Source organism: Pezoporus wallicus, unplaced genomic scaffold (assembly GCF_028554395.1).
Source record: "Pezoporus wallicus isolate ANWC-B61680 ecotype Strahan unplaced genomic scaffold, APGP_CSIRO_Pwel_v1 contig_3058, whole genome shotgun sequence".
Taxonomy (NCBI): domain Eukaryota; kingdom Metazoa; phylum Chordata; class Aves; order Psittaciformes; family Psittacidae; genus Pezoporus; species Pezoporus wallicus.
In genome coordinates this window covers 5,362,260-5,383,291 of record NW_026641153.1, presented here as the reverse complement: position 1 = coordinate 5,383,291, position 21,032 = coordinate 5,362,260, and the positions used below count along the sequence as shown (strand labels likewise).

General features: G+C 42.0%; 1 protein-coding gene across 3 annotated transcripts in view; it reads right to left on the bottom strand.

Annotated features, from left to right (window-relative positions):
• FAM107B (family with sequence similarity 107 member B) overlaps positions 1 to 21,032 on the bottom strand; it is a 59,185-nt gene that overhangs the window by 3,213 nt on the left and 34,940 nt on the right. For 2 of the 3 annotated variants that reach the window (XM_057422427.1, XM_057422426.1), the window contains exon 2: positions 3,495 to 3,678. In XM_057422427.1, coding sequence (XP_057278410.1) covers positions 3,495 to 3,622 — 128 coding nt within the window. In that variant the 5' untranslated portion in view covers positions 3,623 to 3,678. Of the gene's footprint in view, positions 1 to 3,494; positions 3,679 to 19,578; positions 19,602 to 21,032 lie in introns of those variants that run through there. The other variant, XM_057422428.1, reaches the window with a different exon arrangement.

Sequence of the window (21,032 nt, the reverse complement as noted above, 5' to 3'; positions counted from 1 at the left end):
ACACTCAAAAGAGGCTAAAGACACACACACTCCTACTTCTACTTATTTTTGTGACTTCAGCCAGTTCTTTTCTCTCTGTTATGCTATCATGTCTTCAAAATTTGTTATGAGAAGATTCAAAGCTCTCCCTGTTATTCAAGTATGTGTCACTTAAATCAGAGCAGAAAGATCCCAAATGTGCCTTCCTTATTGTTGTCTTTCCTGTGAAGACTATTACAGAAAAACATCCGTTTTTTTAAGTTTAACGTCAACCATTTCTCATTTCAACTTTAAGAGATTCTCAATAAGCTTTCAGAAAGCTACTTTTACCCTTCCCTATGTGCTGTGTATCTGTGGTTGCCTGATTCTTCCATAATATGAATATTTGACAGCACGTCCAATAATACATAAAAATGCTATTTTACAGTGACATCTATGAATGACTCCATATATTATTCAACACATGTAGCCCTGTGGATACCCTGACAGCAAAATCAAATATTTAGCAACACCAAATGCTGTTCCCTTTTTCTCATAATAGATCTTGTGGCCTGAAAACAACAGAAGCTCCGAGATCGCGTTCACATTTAATGTTTCATGCTATTTTAATTACATTTTAACACATAAAACTTAGGCAGAGAAAAGCTGGAGTGATTTATATATTACTACTACTACTACTACTACTGGATCATTGAGAGCTGAGTCAGCGGAAGCTCCCATGTTGGCAATTAGCAATTCAAGGCAGCCACAAACCAGAGGCAAGCTGCTAAGTAACATTACTTGTTCCTGCTTTTATTCAGTAAGGTTGCAGCATAAGAAACCAGAGGCACAAGGCTGATTTAGATGTGTTGTAGCTATAATAAAGGAGACCCACAGAAGTAAATACAACCTCTCAGTCTAATCAAGTGGGGTTGGTAGTCAGATCTGTAATGTCAACCATATGTAAAAAGGAAACACAAGAAATAGGTGGCCACTGGATTAACTGGGAGTCTTGCAATACCTCCTAGTTATTGCTCTGGTTAAATAAGTAATCCTAAAGCTTTGCTATACAGTAAACAAAATGTGCTAGACCACAAGTTAGAGCTGCCAGGGTTAAAACCCCTGGAAGGGACAGGGCCAATACTCTGCAGAGCAGAGGCTGACTCCTACTAAGTAAAACCAGCTTAAGCTAAGTGACCAATGCCTTGAGGCACCATTGCCTGGATCTTTGCCCCAAAAAACTACCATTTGTGCAAGTAAATAACTACAGCAGCAGGCAGGGAGAATGATCAGACCAGCACTGGCTAATATCTTCTGAGATATCTCTCTACAACTACCTGAAAGGAGGATGGAGTGAGGAGGTGGCCGGTCTCTTCTAGGTAACAAGTGACAGGACAAGAGGAAGTGGCCTCGAGCTGTGCCAGGGGAGGTTTAGACTGGGTATGAGGAAAAATGTCTTGACTGCAAGGGCAGTCAGGCATTAGGACAGGCTGCCCAGGGCAGCCTTGGAGTCAGCTTCCCTGAAAGTGTTCACAAACCATGCAGATGAGGCCCTCAGTGCCATGGGTTATCGGTGGCCTTGGCAGTGCTGGGGTAAAGGTTGGACTTGGTGATCTTAAAGGCCTTTTCCAACCTGATTGATTCTATGTTTCTAAGATCCAGAAATGGCTGTTTAGAGCAGATTGGTCAAAAAGTGAAGCTGCTGGTGCCTACAGAGTCTTCACAATAAAATAAGGTGCTTGTTAAGCAGACTTCTATAAAAGCACGAAATCCTCCATAAACATGACAGTTTGCAGTAACAAAGCAGACCATAAGCTTAAGGCCTACATTACTAGAAAGCCTCATATCAGAGTTAGTACAGTGGCGCGAAGCACAAAGACTAACCCCCTCTTCTCAAAACCACCAGTTTTTCTGCTGGTGGAAACCCTCAATATATATCATTTCTGCACCAGCAATTAAGAATCTAAAATTAACAGCTGCAGCTAATCAAAATCTCACAATAAAAGAAGATGGGTATTGAGAGCTGCACAACTCCACTGTGTAATAGGATACTCTCCCACAAGAAAAGAACTCCATAACTATTCAAAAGTGCTTCATGCTTTCATAAACTTAGAAGGAAAAAAAAATAGCCTTAATTTGTTGCAGCCTCCACATCCTTTAGAAATAGATCATAAGTTGGGAAACTTCGATTATCTTTTTTTTCTATGACTATAAACTTCTTGGTGCTAGGAACTGACTTTGATGTTTAATCTCATTAATGAAAAATAGGACAAACACCTATTTAGGCCAGTTTCTTCCAATTCAGTTGGTATTCTGCAGAACTTTTCTACTTCATCACTAAAGAAATGCTGTATTGTGTACGCAATCCTTTTAGAGTTAAGTATCTAAGCTTACTTTTTGTGAGGATTTTGCTATTACGAGTAAAAAGACCTATTTCTCCCCTCAAAATCCTCCCCTGCCAGAAAGGAGTTTTGTAATGTGCCTCTTCCTGCCAAACAGACAAATCCAGTTGCGCTGGCATAGCCAAAGAAATAGTAATAGCTTCCTCCTCTCCCTTCTCAAGGTCCTGGGTCTCAAAAAGCCTGAATGCCTGCCACCAGCAACTTGATTAGCAAATGCACTCTGAAATACTGTTCTCCCCTTCTGTTTTGTGGATCCCCACACCCTTGTCTTTGGAAAGCCCATTTTGGGTGGCTTCTACACACCAAATCTCTGGTTTATATCATAGTGAGTTTCTGTTTAAATGGAGGAGCAGCAACAAGCTTGGTGGCTTTTCCTCCACTGTGTGGTCTGGTGGCTGTTTTCTTATTATGTTTTCTAAATGAGTCACGCATTGTTGAAGAGATTTAATAACAGAACTTCAGCTATCTCTGGGACAAGTGCTTGTGTCTCTGAAGTTGATGAAATCAAGTTCCAGTTATTTGCATCTTTAAAAGCAATATCTATAGCAACAGCTGTGCATCCCATCCCAGAATGGAAGCAGCAGCATTTGCATATCATACAAAGAAACACTTGTGTAGCACTGGAGCAGGCACCAGATTGTCATACTGCACTGTAAGAAAGATCAAGTAGGAGAGAATAGTTTCATGTGAAACAAAATATTGGATTTCTTTGATTTAAAAATGGCCCCATGAACTCATTGTGCTGGGAATGGTGAAACCCACAGATTTGATCATCCTGCTGGTAATGGCAAAACGCTGTCAAATACTTTGTCAAAGTTAAAATTCAAGACAAATTACAGTGCCCAGGTAGCCAATATGAAATGAGATAGGGGAGAACTGAACTGCTTCCCCTTGAAACTGACCCCTTGCGAGTATTCACAAAACCAGAATGAGAGGTCTTGTACAAGCTTTTGCAGAGCAACTGAGATTGAAGCAGAAATAAATGCCATGGTTAAGAACCACACTCTTTTCATCTACAAGATCCAAATCAATAAGAACTGCTGGGTTTTGGGTAGAATGTCATTTTGATGAAACTAAACCTCAAGCTATGTGTTTGGGGTGGGAGGGTAGCACAAAAGGTTTTTAGATTCTTACCTTTTCTGATTCATAAGCAGCTCTCTATGGAGATCCTGATGATTCCGAGATGACTTCACAGGATTAATTAATTTCTGAGGTCTAATTAATTCAGGATTGTCATCATCTATGTAGTCTGGTTCAGCCATAATCTTTCTTGGAATGGGATATGGATCTTTGGGTTCAGTGTCCTTGTTCACAGTATCTGTAAAACAGGGGCAAAGCTCCAGTAAATCTACACTAAATGGTCTTTTAATAATATATTAAAACATAAAAGCAGCATATTACACTGGTAACAGTTATGCTTTCCCTAGATTAATTTTGTCTGTAGTAAGTAAAGGCTCTCAGAGCAAACATCCACAGCATATAGACAGCAATTTCACACCAATATCATCTCCAACAGCCTCCATCCCTTGACTTGCAGATGCAGATTCCCTCTGGTTTATGAAGGACCAGACAAATAGTTCAGGTTAAGTGTGTGAGAAACCCTATTGATTTTAATAGGCTTACTCAGATGAAGGATTTTTTACATCAGTAATACTGAGACCCTAAAGGCATTTTAAATACTGACTGTATCAAATACTATGAGTATGTACTGAAACCATACAAAGTCTCATTTTCTGCCACCAGTCCCATGTCAGCTAGGGGGTAAACACCTGTGGATAAGTCTTCAACTGTAGTGTGCTGAGCAAAAGCTTCCATGTGAAAATTACCACATCTACAATTGCTGGGATAGGGGACAGAGTTTGGAGTGGAAAGATAGAGGAGAAAAAGTTGGGTGAGGTTGTTTCAAAGGCCAAATTTCACTGAAAACCCATTGATCTGAAGGCAGTGAAGTCTTGATGATTTATACCAACTGGAAATGTGGCATTTTCCTAACCTGTTATAGCAAAAGTATCTATATACCAAATCACAACACTTTTAATCAACAGCTGACAAGTATAGTTGTCAAATACTTTCCATATGACTATTCATACTCCCTTCCAGGACAAAGGCTCAGTTACAAAAAGCTCAGCATCCAAAACAAAGACATTCAGAGCAATTCTGCCTCTGTTTGCTGTTGTGAAAACCTGCACAACTGCCGAATCTGCAATTATCAGTTCAATGAAACACTGGCCCCTCAAACAGACCCCAAAAAACCCAATCTCACAGCATGTGATTCATCCCATGAGATGAATCAATGGGACATGAAAGAAAAGACAAGAGACCTCCATTAGCCTGACTGGCAGAACAGCTGAATGCTGCACACTATATGGTACAGAGAATCATTGGAATTTGCCATGTATTTTCCAGTAAAAGCTGAGTATGTGCTTTAATTTATACTCTGCTGTTTGAGCCTTTCCCTCCCTCTCTCACTTCATGGGCTGTGAACCCTATATTCAGTCTCAGTTTAATCCCTGACCTATTGTTTTTTTCATGAGGAATCTCATGCTGTTGCTCAGGACTGATTCAAAATCCACTCGGTAGAGTGGAAAGATTTCCACTAACACTTCAGTACATGAATACTGAACCACTATCACCCTGCTTGGGCTGTGTGTGCACTTACAGATGAAGCAGCAAAACTACAAGACCAAGTTTTCAGTGGATGCAGGGAAGCCACTCAATTTAAATGTGTCTCATGGACCTGACATAGCCCTTTCAGCTTCCTTGTTTGAATGGATAATGTGAACTGTGTTTTGCTGCAGCTACATCTCCCACACCAGGATTCTATGGAGCAAATGTGATGAGAAACAGCTTACACCCATGTGAGCTGCTTGCAGGGTGGGCTCTGCATTAGGTTTTCAAGGCAAGTTTTGCTGTAGCGTTTTTGCACTCTGTGGGGATGCCAGTTCTCCCAGAGACCTCTCAAACTAATATAAGAATTGCCCACAGTTTAAAACTATGTAAGCATATTGCTGTACATGGCATAAACCTCTTACTGACATGGCTCATGCCATAAAAATACTTCTCCCATCACCCCTTCAGAGTCCTTCTTGATTCAGTCAAACAACCAGCTACCACCACATGTACCAAATACAAAGGATCATCGAAAAACTGACGTCAGAAGAAGTTGCTGAAGCCTTTCAAGGCTGCACAGACTCTGTGGGCAGCCCTTTTTCACTGTCTTCATGGTGAAGTTGACCTTTACACCTATATGAAGCCCTTGTTTTAACATAGGTACATTGCCTTTTACCTTCCTGCCACAAAGCACAGTGAAGAGTCTGGCTCTGTCTTCTTGGTAAGAAGCTAAAAACAAAACCCCAACCCACAGCATACACCACATAGCACAATGTCATTAATAAAAAGCATGTGGAAGTCTATTCTCTTTCCCACAGACAATGAATATGCTACAGTTCTTTTCTCCTTTGAATAAGGCCACAATTCATACTTCCTCAGCGTTCACATCAGGCTTATCACAGCTAAACCAACTCCAATGTTACATATCCAGCCTCCACCCAAAATAAACCTGCTCTGTAAATATTTGGTTTTCTGTACTCTCTGAGTTCTGTTGCATTGATGGGGCTGTGAGTCTTTTAAAAGGCATTTACCAGACAGCTCTCCATTAAAGTAAATCTGAAAATAACCTGCTGCTGCTTCAAGATGAGTCTTGTTTGCTCTAGGCAGAGCTGAAAGCTGCAGAATTACCCTACCACTGTCAGAAACAATGTAGGGTGCTTTTAACACAAGCCCTTGAAAAATGATTTGATTCAATCACTTCTCAGAAAGTTTGATGTAAGATTTTGAAGCCTGTAGATTCCCTTTTGGCAAGCCCTGAAAAAGAAGTCTATTTATTCTGCTTTCTTCTGCCCCCATCTCCGCTTTTAAAAACTTGTATTCAACACAGAGGTCAGGAATGGTTTCCTCATGTAACATGAACTCTACTAGCAGCAAACTTGAATGAATAAAACTCCCTTGGGAACTCAAGATGCCTTCCATGTGTGATTAAGCTGCAGATGATTGCAGCTAGGATTTCCAAACAGAGCCAGCCAAACAGGGCACTTAGTTCCCACTCACTCACTCCTCTCACACCCTTTGCAAACCTCAGCCTGGCTGGAGGCCACAGACCCAGTCCTGCAGAGTCACTGTGTAAGGTTATGAGCAAACAACACGATTAAACGGTGTGAGTTCTACCCACACCTTTTCAAAGCAAATGTTTACAGAAGCACAGGTGTGTTTCACATAAGAAGGAAACTGAGGCACATAGGATGCACCAAGCCAGCAGTAGACAGGAATGGAGCTGTCAGAAAAGCACCAGTTTCATTGTGAGAGTCAGGCTCACACCTATAAACCAGACAAGCCTGATGACAGAACCCTGTAAAAGTCCTTAAATGAAGTTTAATCAACATTCAAGCGATAACAATTAAAGAAATACATATTCCAGTAGTCCCTAGTGCTCATCACCACAGAGTCACAACCCATAGAGCTGCTTTCACATCATCAGAAAGTGCAATAGCGGGACATGAATGATCCAAATAATCACTTAGCAGGAATATGCTGCCTTAAAAGCATTTGAGAGGCTCCTTTTAACCATCTGCTGGTATACGATCAACTGAGAATGCACAATCCAGCTCTGTGTTTCCCCATTACCTTGCTTTAAAACAAAGAGATTTGGATTCAGGGATGTTTGAGATCAGCTTGGCTCAAGTTTAATACACCCACTAATCTGGCAGGTGTTTCCCCAGTACATTTCCTGAATTAGCTGCTGCTGCACAAGCAGCACAAAAGCATTTCTCTACCCTATCTTGTCCTGCCCAAGTAGCTCTCACATACTTTGTCACTTCTTATGGATACATGGTTTTCCATCAAGAAACAATAAATTGCGGGTCCTGCATGTATGAGGCGTTTTAATTCCTCAAACAGCACTGAAAAGCAATTTCACTACCCCGTTAGACAAAGAAAATGATCTATATATAAAAATAACTTCAAGTATCCTCCTAGTTTAATGCTTTCAGATACAAAGATGCTCTTAGAGCAATCAAGAAGTACCATACTGGTACCTCAAGTCTTGGAGATCCAACACCAATGCTTGCAATTCTCCCATTTATTTTTCTTGGAGTGTAGGTAAATTCAGGAAGAATGAAGAGATCCTGCAAGCTGATCATATAGAATAGACACAACTGAACTGCAGTGTGCCAGAAGCACAGGTTACATGTGGGGGAATGTGTCCAACAGCCACGTTTGCTTACAGCTTTATTCATTTATAGTCTATTTATAGATGTTTTTTTCAGCCAAAGTCCCTCAATGGTAATAACGCTGGAAACTTGTACAAAGAGAGCTACAACCAGCCACAAGTGTTTTTAACAGATCTAAAGTAGATCTTAACAACACCAGGTTAAGGATTTAGCAGCTGCCAGAGCTTTTGCTACAACAGGGCTCCATGGCTTCCACAAGAAGGGGAAGTTCATGCCAAAAATCCCCTCGTGTTCATATGACATGCAGGGAATTGCACTTATTTTCTCTCTGGTACTCTTCATACCAGAAATCACCTTCTGCATATGGAATCTGAATATAAAAATTCCTATGGGACACCATATATTTAGATTATTATACATATATATGGCATTTTCACCATTCACATGATTCCCACAATTCTTTCCAGCTGTGAAAGCAGAGGTAGAGTTGAGGTCCCTTAAAAGGCACATAAATAAATGCCTAAAAATACCAATGAACAGCAAAATAATAGCCTAGTCCAGGACCCAGAAGTTACATTAAGGCCAAATTAATTTCCTTTTTGCCCTAATAAATTCTTGAACTGATACTTTGCACAGAAGCATTAGCTCAAATACTGAACAACTCCTGAAGATTTTACTCTCACAAATGCTTCAACATCTGCTCTGAGCTGTGCTGCGAAGCATCAAACACTGGTTTTTAAGACTTACATTTTTAGCTCTTTAAACTACTGCATACACTTGTGGTGTGTTACAAGTAACCCAAAGGCATTACTTGAGAAAAAATACGGCTTTACTCTCCCCCTTCTCATTTCAAGAGGTATTGGAATAAAAACTCTTCAGTTTGTCTCTGCTCAGAAGTTACACAACCAGAACCACCTCACATCAGCACGGGTGGAAAGGAAAGAGCCACTTCAATGCAGAGTGTGCTTCCAGGCACCATCTTCCCACTGTTTGCACATGAAAGCTCACCACTGCTATCATTTCTATCCATATGCTCTCAGTGCAGCAAGAGACTCTTGACTAGAGAGATTTACTTGATTAATCCTTGATTATAGATATCATTAATAACTTCCCACATCTCACCTTTAATTCAAAGTGAAAGTTCCTGAAAACTGAATACAAAATAGTTTTCCCAGCCAAGATGCTCAAGCAATGTTCAAGGAGTCTGGCTCTTACTCACACAGCCTTTTGTGGCTGAAAGGGATGACAGGCTTTGAATCATGGCAAAACCCATCCAGACTGCCTGTGGAGGAAGAGGGGAGGACCACGGAGGTCCTGGTGGCTGCAGTTCCTCCCAGCCCCTCATACTTTGTTCAGCAAGGCTGCCACTTCCCAGCCACAAGTTTTGCTTCTAGATCAGAAGAGTGTCTGCACCTTAGAGAAACCTCCTCTAGTGGAAGGTGTCCCTGTCTGTGGCAGGGGGCTGGAACTGGAAGAGCTTTAAGGTTCCTTCCAATCTAAACCATCCCCTGAGTCTATGATTCACCATTCTCAAAATTGTGTACCTACTGTGCCACAGGGATCACTCACTGAATATCACCCTGTTACCAGACTACTTACATTTCCATTCTTCAAACAAAACGGAGACCATCAGAGTTTTAAAGCCTTTAACAGGCTTTTGTTTATGGCTCCAGCCTTGCTCTTCTCATCTTAGGCAGGTTATTTCATCCCACAACTCACGTACATACAAGAGAAAGAGCATCTCCGAAACCAGCTCAAGCTTCTGCAAGGCAAATCTCGTTGCTTCTTGTCATCTTCAGATCCCAGCAGACAAAATGAAGTAACAAGACTGAAAAACTTCTGTCTGTCCTATGAGAGAACAGCTAAACTTATAGCACCTTCCTTATACTGTGTATCATCAGTTGCATGGCTACCCAATGACTGACAGACCACCTAGACTGCTCTCAGGAACAAGGGTGCTGCACACTTGATCAGGGTAGCCCAAAGCAATCTTAGTGATGTCAAGGATATGGAAAGAAGCAGAGAGCTTGCTGGCTACTGAAGAGGTTCCTGTTGTCACTTCAGAGGATATTAAAATGAAATAAACCACTCAAACTCTCAAGGAAATCCATCCAGTTAATGCTCATTTTCTTCCCTTAAGTACTGCTGAGAGTGTTAATGTCAACAAAGCACAGATAAAATCCACTAGATGAGACACCAGAAGACATAGGATCATTTTAAAGATGTTTGCATTAGCACCAACACCTAAAGGGAGACTGTGTGCAAGATCGGGGGCAATGCTTCACACTGTTACAGTTCTCTCATATGCAAAGGGCTGCTTATGGCTCTCATTCAACTTAAACACCACCAGGCAGTCTCTGTTCCTGTGCTTTGAAGTTCAGTCAAGTCTTGAGTGTCAAGGGGAGAGCCTAGCTCCCCACAGAAGCTGAGGGCTGAAGAGCAATGCCAGTGAGGACAGAAAGGCTGGTTCCTCTTGGTCTCTAGTGTTGGAAAAGAGATACAGAAAGATGCAAACAGTTTTAAGAATAGCCTCACCTTCCACTAAAATTACCATGCCAAGAGAACAGGAATTTCTGTTAATTCAACAGAAATTTCCCTCTCTGCCACTGGCTTTGAAACCAGCTGAAAGCACCAGCTCTGAACAGTTGTATTTCTTTCTTCTCTTGCACAGTTAAAATGCTGAAGAGGTATCAATGCAGCTGTGTAATCAGAGGTAGAAGATGAGAGAAAAAGTGTCTCTCTCCTGATGCAGCAGGAGGTCTCCATGCAAGGCGGGCTGTGAAGAGCACTGGGAGGATAGAAGGAAATGAAGAACTTCATTTACCATGAGTTAAGACACAGGAAAAACTCAGATATAGATTCTCCCTGCAACAAACTACTTACCAACTAATGTTTAATACAGGCAATGGAAAAGACTGAAAGACACAGGATGAAGACCATCACACTGTGAACAGCGCCCATCTACCCTAAACCCTCTCTATTCTCAACCCACTGTAACCCCATGGTTCCAATCCAACACTAATAGCAGATAAAGCAGACTATGCATCTTACATCATTTCTCTTCCCCAGAAGTCCTGCATGTTTATTAAGGAATTCATTTTCTCCACACTTATTTTACTCAGGTCCTTGTGATTGCTGAAATCCCTCGACAGGGTTGAGGATGCAGAAAGACATTCTGATGGCAAGGAGTGTTTTGGATACTTCTCATCAAAAAGGCCCATAGTAACTATATTGCTTTCTTCCTGCAAAACAACATCATGTCATGCACAAACCCCCTCCCCTCAACCTCATCTGATATCATTCATTGGAAAGGAATAAATCATGACTAGCAAAGGCAACTGAATCTCTATCTGGCTTTCACCAATACACTGCACAGGTTAATTACTACACCGCAGTAAACACGGCTTTTGGGAGGAGATCACTGAAATTATGCCTCTTAGGAAATGCACTCCACAGCACAGTTTGCAACTAGATTAATCCCAAAAGATAACTAGCAATTTATTTAGACATGGGTCAGCAGTGATCCATAGGAGATTCTGAAATGACACAGTTTTTAAGGACATTTTAAGATCAGAAAGCAAATCTGATCAGTTTGTACTCCCTGAAGCTACAGTGCAATATCAGTGTTCTAGACCAGTCTGTTTGGAGCACAAAATTAAACATGAGGGCAGATGTGGCTGAATCAAATTTAACTACAAATTTAATTACATTAAAACATGGGATTTCATATGAACACTGAGCCTAGATTCAAAAACCAGAAGTCCAAAGAGTCAGAGGACAGTTTCTTCAGGGCTTCACTGTCGTGAATGTTAAGAACTATCAAACAGTGTCACCCAGTGGTAAAGGACTTCCTGCAGACAGGAACAGAGCAGAGAAAGTCGTAGGGAGAAGAGGGAAGGAAGACTGACCATGCTTACATACAAAACTGCTAAATATAAACAGCAAACAGACTAAATCCCATGCTGTTTTTGCAGAAAACCTTACTTCCAAGTCATCCTGTTTCTGAAAACATCAGCATCAGAGGACAATGACTCTTCAAATAGAAAAGGTTTAGCACTAAAGGTATTTCTGAGGGAAAGGGGGCACCAGAACAGCCTCTTATTGACTGGGGGAGCAGAAATATAACAAGGGAAAGTGTAGAGTCCTGCATCTGGGCAGGAACAACCCCAGGTTCCAGTATAGGTTGGGGAACGACCTGTTAGAGAGCAGTGTAGGGGAGAGGGACCTGGGGGTCCTAGTGGACGACAGGATGACCATGAGCCAACACTGTGCCCTTGTGGCTAAGAAGGCCAATGGCATCCTGGGGTGTATTAGAAGGGCGGTGGTTAGTAGGTCGAGAGAGGTCCTCCTTCCCCTCTACTCTGCCCTGGTGAGACCGCATCTGGAGTATTGTGTCCAGTTCTGGGCCCCTCAGTTCAAGGACAGGGAGCTGCTGGAGAGAGTCCAGCGCAGAGCAACGAAGATGATTAGGGGAGTGGAACATCTGCCTTATGAGGAAAGAGTGAGGGAGCTGGGTCTCTATAGTTTGGAGGAGACTGAGGGGTGACCTTATAAGTGTCTATAAATATATAAAGGGGGAGTGTCACGAGGATGGAGCCAGGCTCTACTCAGTGGCAAACAATGATAGGACAAGGGGTAATGGGTACAAACTGGAACACAAGAGGTTCCATTTAAACTTGAGAAGAAACTTCTTCTCAGTGAGGGTGACGGAACACTGGAACAGGCTGCCCAGGGAGGTTGTGGAGTCTCCTTCCCTGGAGACATTCAAAACCCGCCTGGACTCATTCCTGTGTAACATTATCTAGGTGTTCCTGCTCCGGCAGGGGGATTGGACTAGATGATCTTTCGAGGTCCCTTCCAATCTCTAACATACTGTGATACTGTGATACTGTGAAACAGTCAAAACATCTGACTTGAGATGCTTAAAAAGAGACTGGTGAATCCTGAATTCTCTTAGAACCTAGAGCACAAGACTTCAGCAAGATTGTTGCAGGGAAGAGAAACACATTGATGTGGCTGTTTCCACACTTGTTCTGTATTTCTTTCGCAAGATCTAGTGAGCAAGACAAGAGAATAACATTGAGGCCAAGCAAATTCCAGGAACAAGAGTGTAGTCATACTTCTGAAATGGAAATCTTCTGGATGCTACAATGATGATGATGGAGGGTCTTGGTGAATATTCAACTGGATTGAAGTCTATGCCAGATATTTTATATATATATACATATAGGACAGAACCTTTTTGGGTAACATGGTCTAGGGTGAGGTGTCCCTGCCCATAGCAGGCAGGTTGAACTATTTGAACTTAAGGTCCTTTCCAACCCAAACCATTCTATGATTCTATGTAAGTCAAAAAGGGTAAAGTTATCTTTGATATACATCAAAAATGTGGAGCAAGAGAAGAGGCAGGTTATGGCACGCATATAAACATGACTGGCACAACAAACAGGGTCTTTATTTATCAATACGGTAGGAAGTTAAAAAGTAAATGGAAGAGCAACATCTGTGAACTGAAGAACATGTCCTACATTGAGGAAGTTGTAACAGCCCTGCTCACTTGATTTTTAAAATGCAGAGATTAAGACCACCCTGATTCTCCCATTAGCAGTGGGCCTGACATTGGTTTGAGAAATTCCAGTGACTCAATATTGGGACTAGAAACCACATTCTTAGAACAAGGCACTCACTTTTAAGCAAAGAGAATAAAATGCTAGACTTAGTGAAAGGTTTGTGTTCAGCTGCATGAAGAGACTGAACTACAGAACATAATCATCCCCTCTAGCTTTACAAATTCATAAATCTACGAGTGCAATTAACAGGTGTTAGTAAGGGGGTCAGAAGATTAAAGTCTCTCCATTAATCAGGTAGCTGTGCATTCAGTAGCTACAGCAGCAAAAAATGAGACCAAGCAAAATAAATGTTCCACATGTTGCCTAAGTTACACCAGCACTGTGAATTCCAGAATCTTGCCAATAGGAGCATAGTAAGGCTGGTGAAGCTCCAGATTTTGCTCCATGCCACATGCTGTTCCTTAGGGCACACCAGCATCCTGCCTGGAGCTAGGGCACAGCATGATCTGCTGAGCTGTCAGGCCTCAGCTCCCTTCCGGGTGTTTCTGAATGACAACTTAAAAGGAATTCTACCACCAATAAAAGAAGCCCATTTTCAACAAATGTAAAAATACCAATGTAACGAGAACCACAGAGCGCTCTGCAGCCTGCCAGCTCCCCAAATACGTTCATAGCTAGTTATGCAAAAGTTAAGTATTTCTTCAGATGGGGCAGATATGTATCAGTGACCTGCCAACTCAACAACTTGAGTTCCCTTCTTTTTCTAGCAACAAAACAGACCACAAAATTGCTTCTTCCTTCCCTCTGTGCTAGCAAATGGCTCAGAGCAAGCATCCAGCCTCTGCTTTGATTTCTTAACACAAGATGTATCTTTTCTTAGATACAGAGAAAAGGAAACAAAGGTTTTCTTAAACCTATTGCTACTTCAAGCTAACACACTCCCAGCTTACTCACAGGAAAGAAATAAAACCTTCACCTCAGGGAGTTAGTGTTGGCACAGGCAACTACATCCACATTCCAGCCTGCACTCTGTCCACAGACATCCCTCCTTGCCCAGACCTGTCTTACCACTCTGAGCTGGCAGAGATGTATTTAGGTATGTGGTTCCTCACTGCAACTCAAGTCAAAAAGTTTGCCACTACAAAGGCAGGGAAGAAAGACCTGAAGGAAAAGGCAAAAAATGAGACCAGTAAAACTGATGACCTGATCTTCCAAAAGTGAGGTAGAACAAGAAATTAAAAAGAAGGCTGTGTCCCACCTTACTCATGACCTTAACCAAAGGCATGATGCCCTGAAGGATTTAAAAGGAATGAGGGGGTGCAAGAGTGTATGTCAGCCAGAGCAAGCTACAGGAGGCAGTGCATACACCATAGGGGTTTAGCACAGTCAAACCTGTTACACATGAAGCTATTAAACTGCAACAGTGATCAACAGAAGCCTGACAAAGAACACAACGTGCCACAGGCCATTTAATGGAACAGCATCTTCTAACAGTTTGACGGAAAAAAACAAGAGTTCTGAAAACCAAGAATTCATAGAAAACAAAACCTGAGAGAAATTGCACTGGGTCACAACTGTCAAAGCTGGTGACTTTTTACATGCTCTTCAGAAGCAGCTACAATCAGCAGCTTCTACTGAAAGCTCATAAATCAGGTAGCTCTGACTGGGCACGGCTGAATACCAGTCAGTACCTTGCACATAAAAGGATAACAGAGCAGTCTGAGATGGAAGGGCGTTACTTTCTCCAGACACATGCCTCCATGTGAACACTTTGCTGATGTGTTGCTCACACAACTGAGCTGCTTTTGGCCTTTTAGATCCTCTAGAATGAAGAACACCTTAAATGAAAGCAGTCACACAACTGTAGCATGTACACAAGGATGAACTGTGGTTATGTATGGTGACACAGGACAGTTTCTAGGTTGTTTTCTGTCATCTTCTTTTCTTGGTTTTCTTAGAAAGGCATAAAGAGGTTCAGGAAGGGAGAAACAGGCCACCATTCCCTAGTCCCTGCAGAAAGGAACTGCTCAACAAATTCCAAGTAGTGAACAAAGACAAATAAGACACTAGAGGGATGACCCCAGTGTCTCCGCAAAGGGATTGTTTGTTGAGCTTGTGAGCTGGTGGCAGGAAAGGAATTTCCTTCAATTGTTACCTTTCTGCTTGATAGACCACCTGGAGGGAAGTCTCAGACGGTCCTTCCTCAGCAGCACTCATAAAGGGAGCCAGCCATACCACTGGAATTAATAGGACTCTTCAGCTCTGCTCCTCACATCCTTCTCCAGGGCATTTGAGAGGACAATTCACTCACTTTATGTGATACAGAAGTGGAATTGAGCTGGATTTAAACTTGAACTGGAAGAAAACTTAAGTACTCAAGTTGAACAAGCAAACAACCAGAATAGTACTAGTCCTAAGAGGCACTACAGGGTTCTCCATTGTGGTAAAATGTGTTAAAACAAGCCACCTGCATCCCAAAAAGTCACACACTAGTTCACAACAGTCTCATAAAGGAAAATGAAATGTGCATATTCATGTTTTCTGATACTCATAAACAAAGAAAAACCTTACAGAAGCCAAAAGCCAAAGGGCTGCAGAACAAGACTCATGCAGTGTCAAGAAAGGGGCTGAAAGTCTTTGTCATAAGATGCCTGCAGATGAGGAACAAAAGCAGTATTAAGTCATGGTTTGGCTCTTGCTAGTCAAGGTTCACAAAAGCAACTGTACAGAGCTCCCAGAGAAGTGAATGCCATTTGTCACTTGCATATAGACAAACACATCTCTGAATAAGGGTGCTGTCAGCCTGAAAAGGGTTTGAAAAAAGCCATCTCACAAGCCTTGGAGCCCTCTCAGTACCACCATTTCACAGGTGGTACTTTACTTTACAGCTTACTTTAAAACAGGCAGCTGAAAAGCTGTCCCTTAGCTCCAGTTTTAACAGCAGCAGCTTCATTAATATGATGAATACCTATTGATAGGCAACCACCCATTGCCAGCTGCACCTCTTTACAAAGAAGCCAGCCCTTCTCCTTCCTCTGCTGAACAGAGAACTCAGGGGGCTCTGAGCACCTGCTGGGGCTGCAGCCAAAGAGGGGAACCTTCTGGCCAGCAAGCTTCATATGCTGGCAAGAAAATACATGGTAAGGACTCCTTAAAACTGTCACTATGCGGTGTCCCCATAGGACTCCATCTTACTGCTTCAGATGTTTGTAGAAGGGAGGAAGAGATGGCAAGAGGTGTTTCTGTGGTCCTGTTCCTGCTCTCCTCCAATAGCTAAATGGGCTAGTTAAAAATAAACAGAGAAAAATTGTAATTAAAATTCCAACATGCCTCTATGACCCCCATGTTTTTTAAAAAGCAAAACCTCTGGTTTGCAATAGGACACTCCAACAAATGGTCACAGGTGAATACTTGGCACTGCAGTGAGCACATTGCGCTGTATTACATCCCAGCAAGCACACTGATATCACACACTGATAGTGTGTCCTATCACTAAAGTAATCACTAGCTTTTCCCACGACTGTGCAACCTACAGAGACCTTACAGATTCATTAGGAAAGGAACTGTCTTTGTGATAAAGGGTGAAAGAGGAACTGGTATTTGTATAGGTATGCATTCTTGATTCCTTAGCTGTGCTTCCCTACAGGAAAGGTGCTCTGCAAATGTCAGCACCATTTCTGAAGAACAAAAGGAGATAGAAGCCCCTATACTGTAAATTCTTGACTGTTACTGATCCCATAAACCTGAGTTAAACAAACCGACTCTCCACAATACCACCAGATGTTTAACCCAAGTTGCTCAAGTTCCTACGTACATCACAGGTTGTTCCTCAGCTTCCAACACACTCACTTTCTCAACCTGCTTGCTTTACAAGTGGTGGAGGATTCCACACTGCCAAAGCAGAAAATTAACAGCTGCTTATAAATTAGACAATCATGTTTTGTCATGTTTTAATTTATGTTTTAAAACTGAAAAAAAATCACTGAGCAAGGAGAATATATCAAAATACAAAGTGGGACCTGCTCATCCTAATGGGCTTGGATACACCGGAAGCTCACTTCCTCAGCAAGAAAGCTGCCCCACAGTTACAGCAAGGAGCCCAGTCAAGACAGAAGAGAAAGGCTCTATTCCAAACTGCACCAAAAATCACATTTCTGATGCTAAGCAAGTCACCAAGGCTTAAATTAATCTGGAACAGGCTGTGGTTGTCAGCACGAGACAACATGTCGGATACTAAACGCTGAGAGAGCAAGACATGCTTTTTTGGATGAGCACATCAGTAGGAAACATCATAAATTACACCACTACGATGCTTTGTTCTATTATAGGCAGCGCTTTGTCCAAAGTATTGGAGCCATTTGACGTTAAGTCTGTTTTTAGGACTGAACAAAATGCTTGGTTTAGGATCAAGAGGCAAAAATCCAAAGAGGTAATTTGCTGAATGAAGTTTAGAAAATGAAGTTGATGATGTTTAAAATAAGCTCAAAAGTTATGGATTAACAGACACACAGAAGATTTATAAACTATGTTAGAGGCTGTTAACTTGGTGCTGCAAAAGTAACACGAGGGATTTACGACTCTTGTGCCTGAAGGACTGACAGCATTTTCATCCCAAAGCCTATTTTAAGTATTTCTTCCTTCCCAAGTTATTACCAATGTCCCCAGTGTTTTCCTTTTTGTTATTTGTCTGTGGATTTATCATCTCTGCTACAACAAAGACACATTAAACACATGTTTTTGTAAGCCACACTTGTAAATACTGTCCTCAGAAACAACTCCACGATGAAGATCCACATTGAAAAGATGCAATATGAGCTGAGAGCCTGAGGGCTTTCCTATTCCATTGGGGAGTACAGAACATTCACTCCAGCATGTTAGTAGTAAGACAGAGACCCATTTATCAAAATCTGTTCTCTTTCAAACAGCATGTACTCCTCAACAGCCTCAGTGCTCAGCAGGGTGCATCTTCAGCCATTCATCAGTGGGAGTTTATTATACACATTAGTGTTTAAGATAACAGCAAATGCTTGCTACAGTTAAGTCCAATTTCATCAAGAGAAGGTAAGTAGTCCCCCTGTAATGGGAATGTTAACAAGCCAGCCATAGCTCTTTTCATATCAAGATACAAGACGTTATAAACAGAGGATTCTTACCCACTACACTGAACTCGGGACCTTGCCTGCACAGAGGATGTTGTCCCACTTACTTTAACATTGATCCCCAAAAAGCAATCAGAAATGCTGCACAAGCACCACAAAGGCAGCATTTTTACTGCCAGACAGCAACAGGATCCATTTCCAGTTTAGAAATGCATTTGGTTATGAAAGCAAACAGGCTATCAAAAGTAATCCAGGAGCCTTCCCCTGCACACATTTGTCATTAATGCTTCTTGTTCTCTCACCTACACCTTTGCAGCACTGGTACCAGGAGCCACAACATCACAGGTACCAATGGCACCAAACTACGACTGGGGAATGTTTGAATATGGTGAACACAGTTTGAACATGGTGTTAACTCAGCCAGATGTGAGTCTTAAGGCTCTTTCCAGCTGAAAACAGCCATCTCCACCCAGTCCCAAATCAGCCCCATTTAAGAAAATCTATAGCCATGATCAGCCCGTGCTGCACTCATATGAGCAAACAGGCAATTCAAGGAAGCAGAACCCCCAGAAGAGACACACACAGTTGACTGGGATCATGCAGCTTCTGCCAGTGCAAGGTGTTAGTGAAAATCAGCACAAAGAGTAGTATCAGGCAAAGTTATTCCAGACTGGGAACAGCTGAACCAGTATGAACACCATTGGCTAATGCAGAGGGAGCATCCCTCTACTTCAGCCCTGCAGACAAAGCAGTATAACTTGTAGGCAAAGGTTGGAATCCCAGCAACATTTAAGATCAGACAAGCACAGATGGAAAAGAGGAATCTATTAAGGGCAGTTAGAAAAACAACCCCAGCTCCTTCATCCTTCATAATACATGCAGGCAATGAGGAAAGAGTTGCCAAAGGCTGAAATGACAATATCTCAATCATTACTGTTCACGTTTCATTAGAGCTCATGTTATACATTTATTTTACAAACAGCAATTAGAACCAAAATAAGAGCAGCCTCAGTGCCCACACACACTCGAGAGTCATTATGCTCCACAGGCTTACAGTCTACGCAGAGGGCTGAACCACTATTCCCATTTTACAACCTGTATCTTTCTGGAAGCCAACAACAACCTTGTCCCGAATCAATCTCCAAAACAGGAGAAATTTTGGACACTTTACCTTTGTCTGCCCTTGATCAATGTTTTATCCTTCCAGAGAGACATGACCCACAGCTCGTCTTTCACATAAGGCAACATCCTGCTCATGTTTTAGGTAACTGTTTGGTTTAGATTTTCCAGATAAAGCTGCCAGTTGCCACCTCCTTCCCCAAACCTTGCCAGCACTACTAACCTGTTTGCTGCAAAGTCAGGCTGCATGAGATGCAGTATTATGTGTCTCTGAGCAGGGTGACAGTCACCTCCACAAGAGTTCACTACCGTGGCATCACTTTATGCGCAGCGACTCCAAGCTTCAGGTTAAGCACCCTCTTTCAAGAATCATTTCCCCTCTGACAAACACACCTAATTAAACACACACCTCAGGGTTGGGTGGAACAAACAATAAGTCTTTGTGGTTGTACAGCTCTGCAGAGCTTGATTCAGGAAGTATATGTCTGCAAATCAATGTTGATCCGCATCCTACTGTGCTCAGTGTTTTCCTACAGCTTCTGTTCAACATAAGCATCTACTGCCATTGAAAACCCAGCACTTCCAGGAAAACAGTGTTTAGTTAAATTCACACAATGGTTAAAAAAAGGACAGTAAGGCCATTAAAAGTTTGAAGTCAATGGATGAACTTGGCAGGTCAGCAGCACTGGCCTTACTGGAGTGCATGCCAGCAAATGTGCCTTGTCCACCATGAGAAACACCAGTCTCACTACCAGGGAGATTAACACATTTGTTAAAGTAAAAATGGAAGAGTTTGTAGAGGCTACAGCACAGGTTCTTATCTTGGAAAAGAGATTTATGCACCATTTCAGAGTTCTTTCATCTTATCCAGGGGGCATTTCCATTGCGAGACGGTGCTGACACCCCTTCTAGAGAAAGCCTCTGAACATGTTTTTTAAATATGCGTTCTCAAAGAACTCACATGGGGCAGCTGCATTGCTTCAGCAACTGACTTGAGAGGCAGGAGGAGACAGTATGTTAAGGAGTAAGGCAGACACACAGGAGGCCAAGGCAACAAGAATTTTATCCAGATCCTCGTCTCATTCTCCCTTTCTTTGCATCAGATAAATCACTGCAGTTCAGCCACAAACACCTTCTATTAATCTTACCCAAGAGCTCAGCTAAAACTTGAAGACATCAACCACTTGTCTCTGTCTCATGACCATTTTTTACATCCCACACAAGCCCACTCTCAATACCATTATGATCATTATTTAATTATAAACAATGGCTTGATTAAAACATACATATTTATAGAAGCATTCATGTCACCTACCTTTTCGTCTTTAACTGCTGTAGCTAAAATGGGAAGCAAGCTCCTTAGAGCATTAGCATGGTCATCCAGAGGGCAAATCAAAGCAGCTATGCTGAACATTGATGTCAAATATCATCACTCTCACACAGCTTCCATAGACACTCGCCTTCCTCCATTGAGTTTATGAGAAGTCAAAGGAGCCCAGACTCCCAAACTGCCATTTAATAGCAATGGGAAAAATCCCTTCAAAAGCAAAATAATCAGAAATTCCAGCTCAAATGTCATCAACTATAGTAATACTGAACAAATCAAACCTGCCACTGTTTTCTGCAGTGCCTCCAGCATGCCAGCTTCACATACAGGAT